The sequence below is a fragment of the Bemisia tabaci genome, chromosome 10, assembly GCF_918797505.1.
Source record: "Bemisia tabaci chromosome 10, PGI_BMITA_v3".
Lineage (NCBI taxonomy): Eukaryota > Metazoa > Arthropoda > Insecta > Hemiptera > Aleyrodidae > Bemisia > Bemisia tabaci.
The window spans coordinates 40,526,381-40,544,678 of record NC_092802.1 but is presented as its reverse complement, the minus strand read 5'-3'; the positions used below and the strand labels follow the sequence as shown (position 1 = coordinate 40,544,678).

Below are 18,298 nucleotides of genomic sequence, written 5' to 3'. Positions count from 1 at the left end.
CCGAAAAAAAATAATACACAATACCTGTGTTTTCTTTTCCGTCGAAACCTTCAACAACACGGAAAAAAAATGAAATTGCTGATTCAACAATTTTGTAGTTAAAAAAGTGTCCGACATAATTCAATGTAGATTTTACCTACAATGAAAAAATGGTTCCTTTAACAACCCCGTGATCAAATTATCTTTAAACTCTTGTAAAATGTACAGTTTAAACATGTCGGGCATATTTTGTAACAATTTATTGGTAAATCACCAATCCATTTTTTTCCGCGAGCATCAGCCATCCAAAAAAACTTACGAACAAACACCAGGGCTGCATTTTAGCATGAAAAATAAAATGTTGAAATTTCACGCGAAATATTTCATGAATTTTCGAAATTTATGAAAAATACCAGTTCCTTTTCATGCACTGGAAAAAAAAAAAAAAAACACATTGGATCTAGAGTCCAGATTCTTAAAAAAATCGGCAAGAAAAAATACTTTTGATTCAATCGGATTTCTGCTTACATTAAGAACCAAGCCTCTTAATTTTAGCGGATTTCCTTTTGACTTAATAAAAAATCTGATTGGATCAAGAGTATTTTTTCTTGTCAATGTTTTTAAGAGTCTGGACTCTAAATCCAATGCGTTTTCTTCTCCAGTGTGTTTCGCAAAATTTAGAAACTGTGTCCGTTTTCTAGTGTTGTGTATTCGAGTGCGAGTTGCATCCTCTAACCCCTGAGAAATATGATATTTTATAATAGTCTCGTGAAATTTCATGAAATATTTCACGGAATTTCCAATTTTTCATTTCTTGACAAACACCATTCAACGCAAGAGAAAGAACCTCGCTGAAACCGCAATCCAGAGCGTTTTGCGGCCCCAACACTCTACACCACACCGCGCAACAGTCTCGACTTTCAAGCTCACCTCAGCGTAAACGCTCTTTTGTCGAATCGGAACTTCACCGCCCCGAAGAGGGGGGGGGGGGGGGCGACTTGCGACTTGCGACGACGACGAGACCCGCGTGATACGAGATTCGGCGGCCGAGAACGCACTCACACACACACACACACACACAGGCGCAGGAAGAAAATGAATGAAGCAGCCAGACCCGCGGAACCTCGCGGAAGGGAGGGGAGGGGAGGGGGTCCTTTGTCTCGCCTGGAGCGGGAAGTGCAGTAGCGATGCGCGCGCGTGCAAGGCGGCGGGAAGGGTGCGGCGAGCGGCGGGGGGGGGGGGGGCACTATGATGCAACCTCCCCTAACCCGTGAAGGGTTGCAGTTTCGCAACACGCAGTGTGGTCTGGTCGAAATCCCTCCAGTCGCGTTTTTGGCCAGTCGCGTATTCGTCCAGTCGCGCCGCGGGCTTGTCGTTGGCGCGTTATCGGCGGGTTTAAAGGTGGATGCTCGAGTTTCGTCTCGTCAGCGAGCTCGGTCGGTGAGTTGAAGTGATTTTCGTGTCGTTTTGTCGAACGCTCCGGTTCGTCAGCCGCAACCGCTCCCGTCCAACGCGGTCCGTGGCCAATCGCTAATAAACGCTTCGCTTCGCTCACCTGAAATTACCACCGTGGATCCGATCAGTGTCCAGCCAGTGCTCGTGTCGGCGGGTCGGGAAACTCGGTTGGTTTTCCGGGATAACCTCTTCGTGATCACGTGTTCGGATTTTAAAGTTATCATCGTGGATTCTATGACGGCATTGATCTCTTATCAGTGATCCGTCGTCTTATCTTTGTTTTGTTTTGTTTTGGCTACAGTTTCATCTTTTCTTTAGTTGGCTTCCAGTGTGGTGTGATCTGTAACCAATAACGCGTGTTTGTTTACAATTTTCGGAGGTGTTTTAGTCGTTCGCGCTTTTTGAAACGAATCGGCGCCTTTTTGATAGTGGTGATAATTCGCGCGGGTGGTGGAGTTTCGGTGTGTCATAAGTGGTTTTTTGTGGGTTATGTTGGATTGATCTGTTCCTGTTTCTGTCTGAAGGATTTATTACCATGGCCTCACCCTTAAGAATCCGTAAGTTTGAAAACTCTTCTGGTACTTAAAAAGTTACAATTCGATAACTTGATTCTGAAACCACGTGGTCTGATTTAAACGTCTCTCGATTCGTAGTTTCACAGATGAATGAACGTAACTTGATTCCAGGGTCGCAAAATTGACTTCATTCATTCAATTATTCTCAGGAATGTGAACACGGAATTTTGAGCGAAAATTTTGTAGATTTTTGCGAGTGATTAGTAGAAAAGTCTGTGAAATTTTCGGTTGGAGATGCCTGACAGATTTCATACAAAAATTCGACTGGAAATTTTGTAACGTTGAAATGCAGTTACGTTCTTTCGTCTGGGACATGATTGATTTTTGGTGATCGATACTCACTTCGAAGAAAATAAATTAGCATCGTGACTGGAACATTATATAGAATGACAACGAGGTGGTAAATGAAATTCAGGAAAAATTTCAGGACATGATGTCGATTTTTCCCTCTATAAAAATGAAATGGTTGGACAAGTGCATGTCGAAATTTCGAAACGTTGCAACTTTGGCTCATATTCTTCGAGAAATCGGAGTTCTGAGTTTAGTAATCGAATAATTGCCATGTGAAGAAAAATTCATGGTCTCTCTTTGCAATGGTTCAAAATTTCGACAAACTTTTATTTGTTTATATTAGAGCAACAGTTGCATGTTTTGCAGATGGAACAGTGACTTTTCCTTTCAGACGTGAGATTGCTCATAAAACTGAAGCTGGAAGTCCCTGAACGCGAAAAGTAACCTTTGGTACAAAGAATATAAGTAAAAAAATAGTCATTCCATGAAAGCCGTACATTTTTAAGAAAAAACAAATTGTGAAACTGTCCGGATTGGAGAGGGAAGAGCGAAACTGGTCCAACACATCAGTTTTGCTGTCCATACATTTTTCATCCGCAAAAATGGTCTACAAAAACTATGTCAAGAATTTTCCTAGGAATTTTGTCAGATGGCAGTGCGTGATCTTCAGACTTGAATTTTCCTCAGAAAATTTGATGCCATCCTGTGTGACACGAGGAAATAATATAAAGAGATGTTGAAATTAGTATATTACGACTTATTTAAATCAAAAGTTAATATATGTATCCATTCTTACATGAGCCCTGACATTCGTAAGTATAAATGCACGGCTGGGACTCATGTTACAATGGATATAGTTCCTTTTCATTTGAAAGCGTCAAATGTTTTACGCAGAAATTAGGTACATTCGAGGGCAATTTTTTTATATATGACTACAAAACATCCACGACCCAAATGCCAGGTGCATGCGACGTTGCAACATCGTGCAACTTCACCATCGAGTATTAGCTGAATCTGGTTTAGAAACAGAAAGTGAGGTACGTAACGTCATCTCCTGGACGAATGAACGTAACTTCATTCCAAGGTTGCTAAATTGACTTAAGCAATTAATTAATTTTACAAAAGTGCCCTCTTGTAATTTTTATCGAAAGTCTCTCTGATTTTTGTATGAAGTCTAAGGAAATATCTGTGAATATTTAGTTAGAAATGCCCAAGATTATCCTAGTTAATAGGTATGCAATTTGCGAGGAAAAATTTAACAACATTGTAATGGAGTTACGTTTTTTCGTAAGGGAGACGACGAGAACTCTGATAGCAACGCAATGCACTTGTTTTCTTCCAGATAAAATAGATCTACTTTGTCCTCCAATATAATTCCTTTCGCACTTTTATTCTACCGTGTTCCACAACAGTTTCACTATCATGACCTCGCTGATGACTTTTTACACAAAAAAATCGATGAAGAGGCCAAAGTTCGCTGATATCACGTCGACTAATGACGCGACTAGATTAGCCATAACGAAAACTATAACCGCGAGAAGCAACAAAGCAACAAACTTAACAACTAGTCTGCCGTCCTTAGGAGAAACGCCGGATGAGTCTTGAAACGTTGCCAAATTTCTTAAGACAAATTGCGAATTACTAGGAAAATTTTTGAATAATCTCCTCCAATTTTCAGAGGATTTCGTTCGTAAATTGATCTAAAAAGTCTTTAAACCTCAAGAAAAAATATGCACAATTTTCCTCAAAAATGAATACTTTGAAAGAAGAAATCTGGCAAAATTTGAACGTTTATACGGCGTTTTTACTTACCACGGCTGTATTTAGCACTGACGCCGAAGCGGTCAATTTTATCGAAAGGAATAATCGGCGAAAAACAGGCGAAATTTCTCGATTCCCCTATCGAGCTACCCTTCCTGGAGTCATTGATGTCTCCGAATTTGGCGAGGTCAGTTGTGAAACAGGTCACCTTTGGCAGAAACATTCGAGCACTTTCGATCAACCTAGCCCAAGGCTTGAATTCAGATGAGAAATGATGAGACGAATTAGCATATAGGAGTAACCGCGCAAGTGGCAGAGGGAACATCAGAGACATAGATGAAATTCACACTGGAAAAAAAACACATTGGATCGAGAGTCCAGACTCTTGATAACATTGACGAGAAAAAATACTCTTGATTCAATCAGATTTAAGCTTAAATCAAAAGGAAATCCGTTCAAATTAAGAGGCTTGGTTCTTGATTTAAGCAAAAATCCGATTGAATCAAGATGTTGCGAATTTCTGACTTATTTCTAACGACCACAAAGGAAAATCCGGTCAAATTTTGAACGCATGTTGCACGATCATATTTTCGGGAGCAAAAGAGTTTTTTTGTCGATTTTGTATCACCAAATTGAAGATCCTTTTCATCGTTTGAGAGCGTTTTCGAATTATGCGCAAGAAGCGAAATTATTTTCTGGAAGGGACTAGTATTTATCTATTAACAATAAAAAAGTTGGAGCTCTTAAACCAAATTTAATTTTTAATTTTCAGTTCAATTTTTAAACCAAACAAGTACTCCGCTCCTAGGAGAGAGTTAGGAGTTGGAAAAAATTACTTGAGAGTACCGCAACAGAAAGTCGAAAAAAAAATGTTTTTTGGTTTTTTTTCGATTCCTTCCTCCACTGCTTTGATCGCATTTGGAAAATGTTAGTATCGCCCCAACACAAATGTTTGGATCCCAAAGTGGGCCGATTTTGGTCCTTATCGAAACAATTTATTTGCTCGTTATATCAATGTCATGCCCGCAATGTTCCGCATGAGCAATGTCTCTGACGTGCTAAGGAAAAACGCCGTATGAGCCTCCAGTTGTTGCCAAATTTCTTTTGATAAAACACTAATTTTCGAGGAAATTTATGAATATTTATCTTCCAATTTTTCTGATTATTTTGCTCGCAATTTCACTTAAAGCTCCTGAAAATTTCAAGGAAAAACATTCATAAAGCTCCTTAAAAATAAAAGTTTCATCGGAGGAATGTTGGCAGCTCTCAAATTTCCATACGGCGTTTTTCCTCAGCACGGCAGTACTGCCATGGATTCACTCCGAGCTTTTTCAATTTGAACTTTTATGTTCCTGAACTTTTGCCGGGTCTCGCGCCCGGAAACAAAACATCACGCGAGGGCTGCGGTCTCCGCAGTCCGCAGGAGTCGCACTGCCGTGCTAAGGAAGAATACCACGTCGTGTGAACTTTCGAGTGTTGCCAGATTCACCCGGATTAGACATGTATTTTTGAGGAAAAGAGAGCGAGAGACACAATAGCCCGAAAGCAGACAACAATAAAAACACACGAAAATACAAAAAACAAATGATATTTGTTCGATATTTGTTCATTTTCTTGTTTTAATTTTTTTATTTTTAGCTTCTGTTCCAGTTGAGAATGGGCATGTAATTGGCTCGAAACGTCCTGGTTGTTTTATGTCTCCTCTAGACTTGTAAACCCATTTTTTTTTCTTGTATTTTAGTGTGTTTTCATTGTTTTTAAGGAAAGTTATGCATATTTTTTCATACGATTTTTAGATATTTCAGATTAAATCTCGAGCAAAATAATCCGAAAAATTTGTCAAAAAATATTCACAATTTTCTCATTAAAGTTGGTTTTTATTGGAGGATATTTGGACGGATATCTATCAAACGGAACTATGTGCATTAAGACATGAGCCCTGAGATCCATAAGAATACATGCATAACAGGGCTCACGTAATAATGCAAATAGTTCGTTTGACAGAAATACGTCCGTTTGGCAGCGTCCGAAGGCTCTTAAGGCGTTCTTTTTTAGCTCGGTAGCGTAAGGCTGACGCAAAAAGGAGGCGAAGTTCACAGTTCATTCCTCCGGAAAACGAGCTCTGCTTTCGGATTCGTGTGGCTTTGTCGAAGACATGCAGGGGTATAAAACAGGGCACTGCGGGATTTATCCCTTTAATTAATTTTTTAATGTAAAGTGCGCGGTACGTACCGCAGAGTCTGCCTTTGATTTCTTCTCAGAGCTTTTTTACCGTTGCGGTTGCGTTGACTAGCATGGGGAAGTAAACATTTTTATGGAAATACGAGGTGATTCCTCTCTGATGCATGCGTCAAGGATTTTTGATCCAGTTAGTGAGCCTGTGCGAAATTAAGGTGTCTGAAAACCGGGAAATATCAGGAATTTCTGAGTGCCTCGTGTAGTTTCTGGGTATTTGTCCAACTTTTGATTCATTTAATTAAATATACTGACTTTAAAACTAATGAAAGTCGATTTATTCGCGCAGAAAATAAGGAAAGCTCGTCTCAAATATCTGGAATATATCAGGAAAATGGTATGTTTCATACACTGAAAAAAAGTCTAGGGCTATACAGACATACGGTCCGTTCCGGGCTCCGAAGCCGAAAGTTCCGGGTGCTGGAGCCGTAGCTTCAACTTCTCCGGGTGCTACGCCCAAAACATTCAGCTTCTGAGCCCGGAATGCGGACGGTATGTCTGTAAGCCCGTGAAGACGGCTTCCACGACCGGAGTATTTTTTTTGTATTTTGGCTTTAAGAACTGAATAATTTGCGCAACATCCAACTAACAGCCATCGAAAATTTCGACTCAATAATATGCTCTCGTTTTCTACAATACCGTTCTTTAAAGTTAGGTAGGTACACTGGAAAAAATTAGCTTGGATCTAGAGTCCGCAGACTCTTAAAAATATCGACAAGAAAAAATACTCTTGATTCAATCGGATTTTTGCTTGAATCGAGAATCAAGTCTCTTAGTTTAAGCGGATTTCGTTTTGATTCAAGCGAAAAGCAGCATTGAATCAAGAGTATTTTTTCTTGTCATTTTTTTCAAGAATCTGGGCGACTTTTTTCCAGTGTGGGCTCTTTTTAAAAAAACTGCTATTTTTGCTTGGCTCCGTCACATTTGTCGGATCATCTCCTTGACTCAAACGGAATTTTTTCCGTAACAAGGAAGTTTTTTATCGGTATTTTCGGTTTTATCGGGGACCGAAATCGCTGCGACAAGTATGAGTCTGTTGACATGTTACGACTGTTACGTCGTCGATGCCACTCAACTCTACTTATCTAATAAGTTATCCCTCACTTCATTCTTGGATCGTCATTGTTTACTATTACGATTACTAATCTACAGCCGTAGTTAATGCACCTCCTCATCATGCCGCGAATGCCGCTCCCAAATTCGGCATCACCCCGTAGCACGGTTAAAATTACTCACCTCTTACGACCAGTAACATCATCAACATGAAATGATGATATTGTACCTCTTAAAATAAAACGGGATTGATTTAAGTTGTTCTTTTTCACCGAGGAACACCGGCAAACAAGTCTCTTGGATACACAATCCAGATTCTTAAAAAAATTGTCAAAAAAGAGTACTCTTGATTAAATCAAATTTTTGCTTGAATCAAAAGGAAATCCGCTTGAATTAGAGGGTTGGCTCTCGATTCAAGCAAAAATTCGGTGCAAAATAAAAACCCGTTTTTCTTCCATGGAACGTAGCTCCTTGAATTTCCAATCCGATTAAAAGATTTTCTGGGATAAAAGTTAAGTAATTAGCTGATCATCTTACACTGTTTAATTTGATCCGGGGAGAAGGGTGTCATCAGATGTGCGAGGTGGCTGACATACAGCTTAAGGTCAATAAGTACCATATGCAGCAAAACCACTAAATTCCTTTAGTTTGTATTTGCGAGTCAATCACTCCAGTGAAAAAGTATTTCCTATGAACATATAATTTGTCTGCCGTCCAAAAGAATGTAATTCCAATGGACAAGTTTCCGATACTTAAGAGTTTTTGACGGTAGTCAGAAAGTTACAGTTAAAAGATAATTGCCTACAAGAAAAATGTAATTTCCGGCGGTCAACAAGTTATCGGATACAGTTGAAAGGTAATTACCCACAAGAAAAAAGTTATTGCCCGCAAGAAAAAAGTAATCGCCCATAAGAAAAAAGTAATATGGACAATAGGAAAAAAAGGAATTGCCGGGGATCAAAAAGTTTTTGATTACAGTTGCAAAGTAAGTGACCATAGAGGAAAGGTGGTTTTCTCGGGAGAAAAATATATTGTTTAATTCGTAAAATAGAACCCATGTGGTTGGATCCCATTCTTGGCACCCGTTCCCCATGTTCTTGAATCCCATTCTTGGCACCCGTTCCCCATGTTCCCATAGGATGTGGGTGAACCGCGGTGAAACCTGCGTATTTTTGGGCAACAAGTGCAAAATTATCTCTTTTCATTCGAAACAATTTTCTTCGATGTAGGTCAAATCATTGACTATATTGATAAGCCTTAAACATCATTATGGTAGCGAAATTAATGCAACATTTATGACCTCCGTTGTGGTGAGCTCCGATAAACAACTTGGAGAAATAATTACGAAGAGCTTTTAATCGGGTAATGACAGACTTAGGCCGTTATATTCATGAATCTCTCTCGGTGTATTCCACCTCACGAACTTTTTGATGTTGTTTTTCTGCTGATATATGGTGCATTTTCTTAAAACTTTTGTGTAATATTTTGCGAATTTTTCATAGAATTTTATTCATATTCTGTTCTGAAATGTTTAAAAATTTCAATGAAAAATATTGATAATTTCAATCGCAAATAAATTGTTTTCCAAAAGTAAATCGGTAATACCCAAATGTACCTACGATATTCTTCCTTATCACGGCTGAAAACTCAACAGGCGTAACATATCGCTTTCTAAACAACCTGTAACATTATTGTTTTTTAATTTTCTTCACAATTTAAACTAATGTGTCCGACAATTTCAAAGGAAAATAACTTCAACTTTAGTTGAAAATAAATTCTGGTAGGAGTATTTGGTACCGAATGTTATTGCGGCATTTTTCATCACACGGCAGAACAGTTGGACTACATTTGGACCACATTTGCAATAAAGAAACTACTTTTTTTTACTCCTCTGTAAAGTCACCCATCTACGCAAGGAAACGAATGGCACATGTGCTTTTTCTCATATGAGCCTCAGAAAGCAGTAATTCCTTATCGCGCACCGCGGTCCATTATAAATTAAAGAACTACTAGTTACATCAGGCTTATTTTAATAATATCGCATGTGCCATTCCTTTTTATAGATAGGTGTTTTTATAAATAAGTCAGAAATGGTAGTTCTTTGCCGTTCGCCGTTCCTAAATGCAGTCTAATTGAACTTCATTTTGTCTTCATTCTGTGTCTGTGTCATTTTAGAAACAACGTATTTACCATTAGTTTTCCCTACCCACATAGGTGCTTTCATGGATGAGCCACGAGTAGAAGTTCCGTATTGCAAAAAAATGCAACCCATGCGACAGGCGTGATAAGGCACCTCCCGAAAGATATACGAGGCGAGACTAGATTTTTATCCCCATCCGAAAAAATAACGAAGTGTAAAATGATTCACTCCCGTAAATATGCTGTGAAATCTCACACCTCATGATATCGATCGGTGATTTTTTATCATTCAATGCGTAAAAAATAAACTCAAATGATAAGAATATAATGTGCAGAATCGTGTTCGATCCAGATCATCCCGGCTCAAGTCTCGAGGACAATAGTCTCCTACCTGCCCGGATCGGATTAAAAGCGTCGAGGGTCCTTTTTTGTGACCCGGATTCAGGGATCCTTCTTTACTCTCCGGAGAATGAGGAGGAAGGGGAATCTGATGTCACTCCCTCTTGATCTCCCGTGCTACGGAAAAGAGCCGTAAGTCCAGTCCGGGATGAGCCATGGGACACATAAGAACATGTTCTAACCGTGGCGCTTACGGCAAATGCACTTACGGTTTTTTTCCGTAACACGGCCATAGATGTGCCCTTGTGTGCACTTGAAACTCACACCGGATCTGCATTCTGCCTATCCCGACGTCTCTTAAACCCTTCCTTGCGCAAGGGACACCCTGCCTCTCGTTGCCACGTGTGCGGATTTTGGTGGCATACACTGCCGTGCTAAGGTACTAACACCGCACAATGAGACAAGTCAGTCGGAGAAGTTGGACAAAATGTGGAAACTTTAAAAGCTCTATATGTATAGTAACTCCGTTATTACGAAACGTAGAGGTTTTAGAGGTGGTTTCGTTGTTTTCTCGTAAAAAAATTCCATAGAAAGCACCCCTTATCATGTAAAATTCGACAGTAAATATACAAAAAAAATTGCAGATTTAGTAAAGTAATTAATGTCTATACCGCCGTGCTAAGGAAAAACGCCGTATGAACGTTTGAGAGTTACAAAATTTCCTCGGTAAAATGATTATATTTTTTTAGATAAGTTAGTCACATTTTTCCGAAAAACTTGTGAATGCCCATCTTCCAATTTTTATAGGATTTTTCCTGGCAATTTAATTTTTAAAAATTTGAAAGTTCCAAGGACATACATTCAAAATTTTCTCAGATATGAATATTTTATCGGGGGAAAAGGTGGCGACTCATGTATGTTAATACGGACCTCTGCCTTAACTCGGTAGATTTATAAACATTTCGTGTCTCCTCTGACCTAAAGTAGTACCTTAATTTTCATGTGAGCTCCATCCTACAAATAACTCTATGCAATTTTAATGCCGTTCATTTGGCAACCATCTCGTAGGTTCTTCTTCTTGTCCTCTCTCTAACCTAACTCAGCCTTTCTCAACCTTCTCAGCATCGCAGGTGAGCCATGGAGGTGAACGACCCTTTTCTTCTTCGTCCTCCTTTTTTTCTCAGCACTGATTGTATAGTAAACCTCGAGTGTAGATGGGGATCGATTTTCAGCTTTGCCATTCATGTCGAAATCACAAATCCAGTTCATTCATAGCTCGCAGATGATTTCGTGGAAAAGTTGATGTGTTACTCTTACAAAATGGTAACAATGCAAAAGCGTGCGCTATCACTTTCCATCGGAGCAAACGAGTTGAAGCGCTCGGGGAAAAAAATTCGTCTCGTAAGCCTGACTCGAACGTTTACCTATCTGACGCGCTGTCGCGGTAGATTTTCATATAAATTTGCTGACGACGTACAAAAAGCTTCGCGTGTCTGACAGTGTGCATTTTTAATTCCGGCTCTCAGGTTGTTGCACGGCGCCAGGAGGTTTTAAAAATAATTCATTTTTTTCTCGTGCCACCTGAACATATTGATTCTCTCGCTCAGCCGCAATTTGCTTTAATGAAGTTTTTACTGACAAAGGGGTAATCAAAATAATCGTATTTGAGCTAAAAGGAACTATTTGAAAGTGGATTAAATCAAAAGAAACTATGTGTACAGGGTTTGCATGCTTTTGATTTAACTCATTTTCACAGTGCCTTTCAGCACGAAATACTACCGTGCTAGGGAAGATAGCCGTATGAGCCTTCAGACGTCGTTAAATATCTTTCCATGAAATATGAATTTTCCGGGAATTCTAACAATATTTTTCCTTTAATTTCACTGGAAAAAAAGTCGCTTGTATCAAGAGTCCAGACTCTTAAAACATTGACAAGAAAAAATCTCAAATAACTCTTGATTCGATCGGATTTTTGCTTGAATCAAAAGGAAGTCCGCCTAAATCAAGAGGCTTGGCTCTTCGATTCAGGAAAACTCTGGTTGAATCAAGAGTACTTTTTCTCGTCAATATTATTAAGAGTCTGGAATCTAGATCTAAGCTACTTTTTGTTCAGTGTTTGCAAAAAATATTAGTCTCAACCAGATCTAAATCATCCCAAAATTTTAAGATAAAATATTCATAACTTTCCTCAAAAATCAAGATTTTATCGGAGGAAATGTGGCAGCTTTCGAATGTTCATATGGTGTTTTTTCTTGGCATGGCAGAATAGTCCAAATATTCGATCTCTCATCGCCAGTTAAACGTTTCTCGTTTATCCTTGAATCCGCATGTATTAGTAAGGGTAAAGCATCAGATGACCATACTGACTAAACCCAAAAAATCTGCTTGGGATTTTTTTCACAATCATTGAGTTAAATGCACGAAGAGTGTCGAAGCTCTGCGTCAGTTACTCATGTCTCGGGACCAGTGGGTGTGGCGTGAATGATGCGATATATCGATTGTTATGCCATTTAAACCTATGGATAAAGAATCGAGTAAACAGGGTGTTCGCAGCGAACACCTTATAATCGATCCTTTATCATAGGTTTAAATGGCATAACAGATCAGATACATCGCAATGCACGCCACGCCACTGATGCTCGGGACTGTGAAAGTGCACCTTCAGAAATCGCAACCCCTAGCTAAGCTTCATCCGAAGTGGTTTCATCTCGTATGAGTTTAAGGGACAAGAAGGGACTGACCCTAATTTGCATAGATCCACTTTTTAAGAAACCCGTTCTGCGCAACTTCTCGTGAGAACCTCAGCATAAGAGCTTTGTTTACCACACCTCGCCTGTGATACCCACGTCTTTCTAATTGGACCACATTTTGCTATTAGGAACTGCTATTTCCAGCTCACTGAAGAAACAGTGGATTTGCCATTTGCTATTCAATGGAGATAAAATATTTTACAAATGCACTGGAAAAAAAGTCGCTTAGATCTAGAGTCCAGACTCTTAAAAACATTGTCAAGAAAAAAGCTCTTCATTCAATCGGACTATACGCTTGAATCAGAGGGAAATGTCGCCTAAATCAAGAGGCTCTTCGATTCTAGGAAAAATCGGATTGAATCAATTGTGTCTTTTCTTGTCAATGTTATTAAGAGTCTGGACTTTAGATCTAAGTGACTTTTTTTTTCCAATGTGAGTCAGACAGTGTAGTACCTATTCGCAAAATTAAGTCCTGTATATCCGTAAAGATTATCAGTGCGTAGGGATATGAATCCTGAGGATAATAATTTGTAAGAACACCGGCAAATAAGACTTATTTTAATTGGAAATATTGTTCAATTTGCCACCAAGATCAGGATTTCCATGAATCAAGACGAAAAGATTCTTTTATCAAGAAGAATATTGCATATTACAAGCAGAAACGTGACTCAAGCTATGTTATTCTTGCTTCGAGAGGAAAGTTCCTCGACTACAAATTCAAGTCTTTAATTCCTGTAAATGGAAAATCATGAAACTTTTGCGCATTCGCTTGCATTTGCACTTGGTTGATGGTTTTCAATTGATAGCTTCAATTTGAAACGCGCATTCCGCTTTATATTCACTACAAAAGCAAATGACAATTAGCTAGTGCGAAAAATTTTGTACTTTCGATCAACATCTTGCAATTAGATTGTGACCATTAGTTTTTCCTAATCCATCAGCTGAAACCATCAAAACACTATTCTTTGAAAAGCGCGACTGACCAATTAGATTGTATTCTGCAAAAAGGAACCAACAGAATTCCAACGTTGCTAGGATTGTGCAATTGACATTCTTTGCAATTCAATTACTGAAATCACGCAAAAAATTGAATTTACGAAGGTCACTTTCGTCATGACTTTATAGTTTATTGACAGTAAAGATGAACATTGCTTGAATGATCAGTTTATATTTGCAAAGTGAACCAAGTTGCATAATCTTAGCGACATTGAAATAATGCTCTTGGTTCCTTCTTGCAAAATGCAATCCAATTTAAGCAATGGAGATGTTGCATGTGTGAGGAATTTGTGATTTGACTGTTGATTCTTACGGAAAAGTTTGCGAGAAACACGATGGTGCCACTGGTTTTCTCTTGAAATCAACTCCCAAGCTCAAAAAAAGCTCTCAAGTTGAGGCCAAAATGGAGGGGATATCCCACGCTATCCTGAGAGTCAACCTCTACATCAAAACAAACTCTCCATGCAAAGATACGGAGCAAATACATTATCAGGGTTGCCATGTTTTCAGTTTTGGAGTCCCCAAATAAAGTGGCAGCCCTGTCAATGCATTTGCTCCGAGTCCTTCACAGTGTGATGCGCCTTCAATCCAGCGAGCGGCAATGTGCCTACACCCGTGGTCGAATAGTTATCGCAAATAACTCTTGCATTGCGTTTGGTGCAATGCGAGAAGTATTCATGCAGGCTTGTAGGCGCTAATACGCATTTGACACCGACAGCACTGTTTGGCGCAATGCTTGAAGTATTCCCACAGTCTTGCAGGCGCTGATATGAGATTGATGCCGACCGCACCGTGTTTGGCGCGAGTATTCGAACTTTCGCTAAGATATTCGCGGCATCGAACGATGGGGCTTAAAAGGCCTATTTTGTGTTTCAACGGGCGCCGTATCAGCATTGCATCGTTGCCCTGTTTCTCCCGATAAAAGATTTTTACTGAGAGAAGCTAGGAAAGTTCTCTATGTTCGCTTTTTTAGATTGAATGGGTCATTAAACACGGTACATATTTAAGAATTCTGATACATGATTCTTTAACAGAATTTCACGTAGAACACGATTCGCGCAACAGGAACTATTGAAATCATCTTCTAGCTAATTGTAAGATATTAACGTTTTTATCGTCCATTGTTTACGGGAACTTTGAATTGCCCGGTCACGAGAAAAACAAAACTCTATGCCAGTCGAATGGAGATGTTGCATGTGTTAGGAATTTGCGATTTGACTGTTGATTCTAATGTGAAAGTTTGCAAGAAACCCGATGGTGCCACTGGTTTTCCCTGAAATTAACTTCCAAGCTCAAAAAAAGCTCTCAAGTTGAGGCCAAAATGGAGGGGATATCCCACGCTATTCTGAGAGTCCACCTCTTCATCAAAACAAACTCTTTATGCAAAGATAGGGAGCAAATACATTGACAGGGCTGCCACTTTATTTGGGGACTCCAAAACTGAAAACACAGCATCACTGCTAATGTATTCGGTCTCTATCTTTGCATGGAGAGTTTTTTTTGATGTAAAGGTGGACTCTCAGAATAGCGTCGAATATCCCCCTCCATTTTGGCCTCAACTTGAGAGTTTTTTTTGAGCTTGGGAGTTGATTTCAGAGAAAACCAGTGGCACCATCGTGTTTCGCGCGAACTTTGACACCAGAATCAACAGTCAAATCGCAAATTCCTCACACATGCAACATCTCCATTCACATTTTTGGATGCACTTTTTACGACTGGATAACAAACGCGGAAAAGGACTAACGGCAAAGGCACCCACCTCTGAACTTTGACAAAGGCCTCCCGTGTTACCACGCACCGCGTGATCCCCTTGGACTCGGATTTATCAAGGGTTGCTCTCCAATTCGCAAAAACGGAGGCCACGGTCCTGGGGTCCTGGGGATCGGCGTCTGCTAATTTTGTTGTTTCCGCGCGGTTGCCATGACGACTGCCCCCCGCTCGGTGTCCCTTCCGCCTCCCTGCAACCCGTCCCGAGGGTGTCCCCTCTTCCAGACCTCTCGAGATGCACTTTCCCTCTTGCTTTCTCCCTTTTCACCATGCTCCTGACTCTCAAACCAGCGTTCGTCGGAAAATTTCTCATCATTGGATTGCAGGAGCTGCCCAATGGAGATGTTGCATGTGTGAGGAATTTGCGATTTGACTGTTGATTCTTATGTAAAAGTTCTCGAGAAACACGATGGTGCCACTAGTTTTCTCTGAAAACAACTCCCAAGCTCAAAAAAAGCTCTCAAGTTGAGGCCAAAATGGAGGGGATATCCCACGCTATCCTGAGAGTCCACCTTTACGTCAACCATGCAAAGATAGGGAGCAAATACTTTGACAGGATTGCCACTTTATTTGGGGACTCCAAAACTAGAAACACGGCAACTCTGCTAATGTATTCGCTCCCTATCTTTGCATGGAGAGTTTGTCTTGATGTAGAAGTGGACTCTCAGAATAACGTGGGATATCCCCTCCATTTTTGCCTCAACTTGAGAGCTTTTTTGACTTTAGAAGTTGATTTCAGAGAAAATCAGTGGGGCCATCGTGTTTCTCGCAAACTTTTGCAAAATAATCATTGGTCAAATCGCAAATTCCTCACACATGCAACATCTCCATTATCCGCGGTCTGCTTATCGGCGAGTTTGATTAACCGCGGATTCCCAAGATAATTTTTTTTTTTTTTGTTTGGGCGGCACTAGGCACACAACTAAGTGCGGCACCCATGAGCCGTGAGCATGAATTTAGAGCATTGTAGACAGGGCTCATGAGTTAAAGACCGATCGTTGTTTCTCTCGTTGCCGATGACGTCACTGGAGCGTTATATTTCCCATTCATTCTTATGGCCCGAGAACGAACGAGCACACCCCATCTTTCCCTCTGCACATAATTCTGTTTGATAGAAATACGTCCGAGTAGGATTCCCTCCTAAAGAACACTGGAAAAAACACATTGGATCTAGAGTCCATGACTCTTAAAAACATCGACAAGAAAGAATACTCTTGATTCAATCAGATTTAAGCTTAAATCAAGAACCAAGCCTCTTAATTTGAGCGGATTTCCTATTGATTTAAGCTTAAATCTGATTGAATCAAGAGTCCTTTTTCTTGTCATTGTTTTCAAGAGTCTGGACTCTAGATCCAATGTGTTTTTTTCCAGCGAAAATGAAATTGCTTTAAAGTAATTTTGGAGTCAGTTGGAGCAATCAGCGCAACGGAGTCCTTCTTTTAACCGCGATCATCGCGTGGATGTCATCGGAATGAAGCGATTTAGAGAGGTGTGTTTCATACGCCGTTTTCGAATGGAACGAGCCTCACCGCTACCAGCGGACAGCGATCATCTTTCAAATGGATGCACCGACTCCGTTTCCACGGAGAAAATGAAAAGTGGGAAACCGCTCACGGATGGCGGTGATTTGCTCCGTAAATTAATAATCAAGGACATCCATCGGTTCATCGGCTCGGCTGATCGCTCGCTCTTTGCGGTCGTTTTCCCATACTCCACACTGCACCGCCGTACCGCGGGAAAGAACCGTAAGTGCGTTCTGGGATGAGAAGCGAGACGCATATGAGCGTGTGGTAATCATGGCTCACGCAGTAATGCACATACGGTTTTTTTCCGTAGCACGGTGGTGCAGTTACGCACCGTCCGCGAGTTCCACTGCCCTACTTCACACTGCGGGAAATGTATGTAAAATACACGAATTACCGTCGATTTGAGAATTTGTGGGCCGAATCGACGTGAATGAGAAAACTGAGGTGTGAAGTGGTGTGTATTTTTAACGGATCAGCTTACCTACATGAGATGTTGCCTAATATTCTCTGATTTTAATTTTTTCATAAAAAATAAACCGACCATGACTTGAATTTTCGCAAGTATACTTCCCCAATTTGAGGAAAATACAAAGAATATTTTAAGGCGTTATACTGTTTTATTTTCTGTTTATATCGGAAACGTGAGTGAAACTTACACTGGAAAAAAAACACATTAGATCTAGAGTCCAGACTCTTGAAAACATTGACAAGAAAAAGGACTCTTGATTCAATCAGATTTAAGCTTAAATCAAAAGGAAATCCGCTCAAATTAAGAGGCTTGGTTCTTGATTTAAGCAAAAATCCGATTGAATCAAGAGTATTTTTTCTTGTCCATGTTTTAAGAGTCTGAACTCTAGATCCAATGTGTTTTTTTCCAGTGTATGCAACGTTAAGCACAGTTAGACTAATTATGATATACTTCGTTAATTTTCCTTTCTCCTTTATTTCAAATTTTAGGCAGAATGCCCACAAGAATTTTTGAGCCTTTACTGAAAGAGACACCTTCATGTCAATGCTCAAGATTGGATCGAGTTTGCCAGAAAGTACGAGTGACCTATCCATCACAGCATAATCGATCAAAAAAAAAAAAAAAGATCCGAAGTTGTTGGCCTCTGTACAACTTCAAAGCCATTTATCCAACCCCAAGGATGTAGGTAGTCTCTGAGAACATTTCCAACATGTGAGCATTTACCGCACGCTCATTATCATTTCTCTCCAAGCGTTGTGTGTTACCTCCGAGAATCAGTGGCGTGGCGTGATTTGCTGTATATCGATTGATATGTCATTTAAACCTATGGAAAAGGTTCGATAAACAAGGCGTTCACAGCGAACTCCTTAATAATCGATTCTTTACCATAAGTTTAAATGACATATCAATCGATACATCGCAATTCACGCCACGCCACTGCCGAGAATGTGCTTTGAGGAAAAA

General features: G+C 40.0%; 1 protein-coding gene across 1 annotated transcript in view; it reads left to right on the top strand.

Annotated features, from left to right (window-relative positions):
* The first annotated feature begins 1,261 nt into the window (after window positions 1–1,261).
* The window catches only part of LOC140225684 (uncharacterized), a 157,357-nt gene continuing 140,320 nt past the window's right edge, over window positions 1,262–18,298 (top strand). The window contains exon 1 of the mRNA XM_072305330.1: window positions 1,262–1,991. Within this exon, the coding sequence (XP_072161431.1) occupies window positions 1,970–1,991 (22 nt within the window). The 5' untranslated portion in view covers window positions 1,262–1,969. The remainder of the gene's footprint in view (window positions 1,992–18,298) is intronic.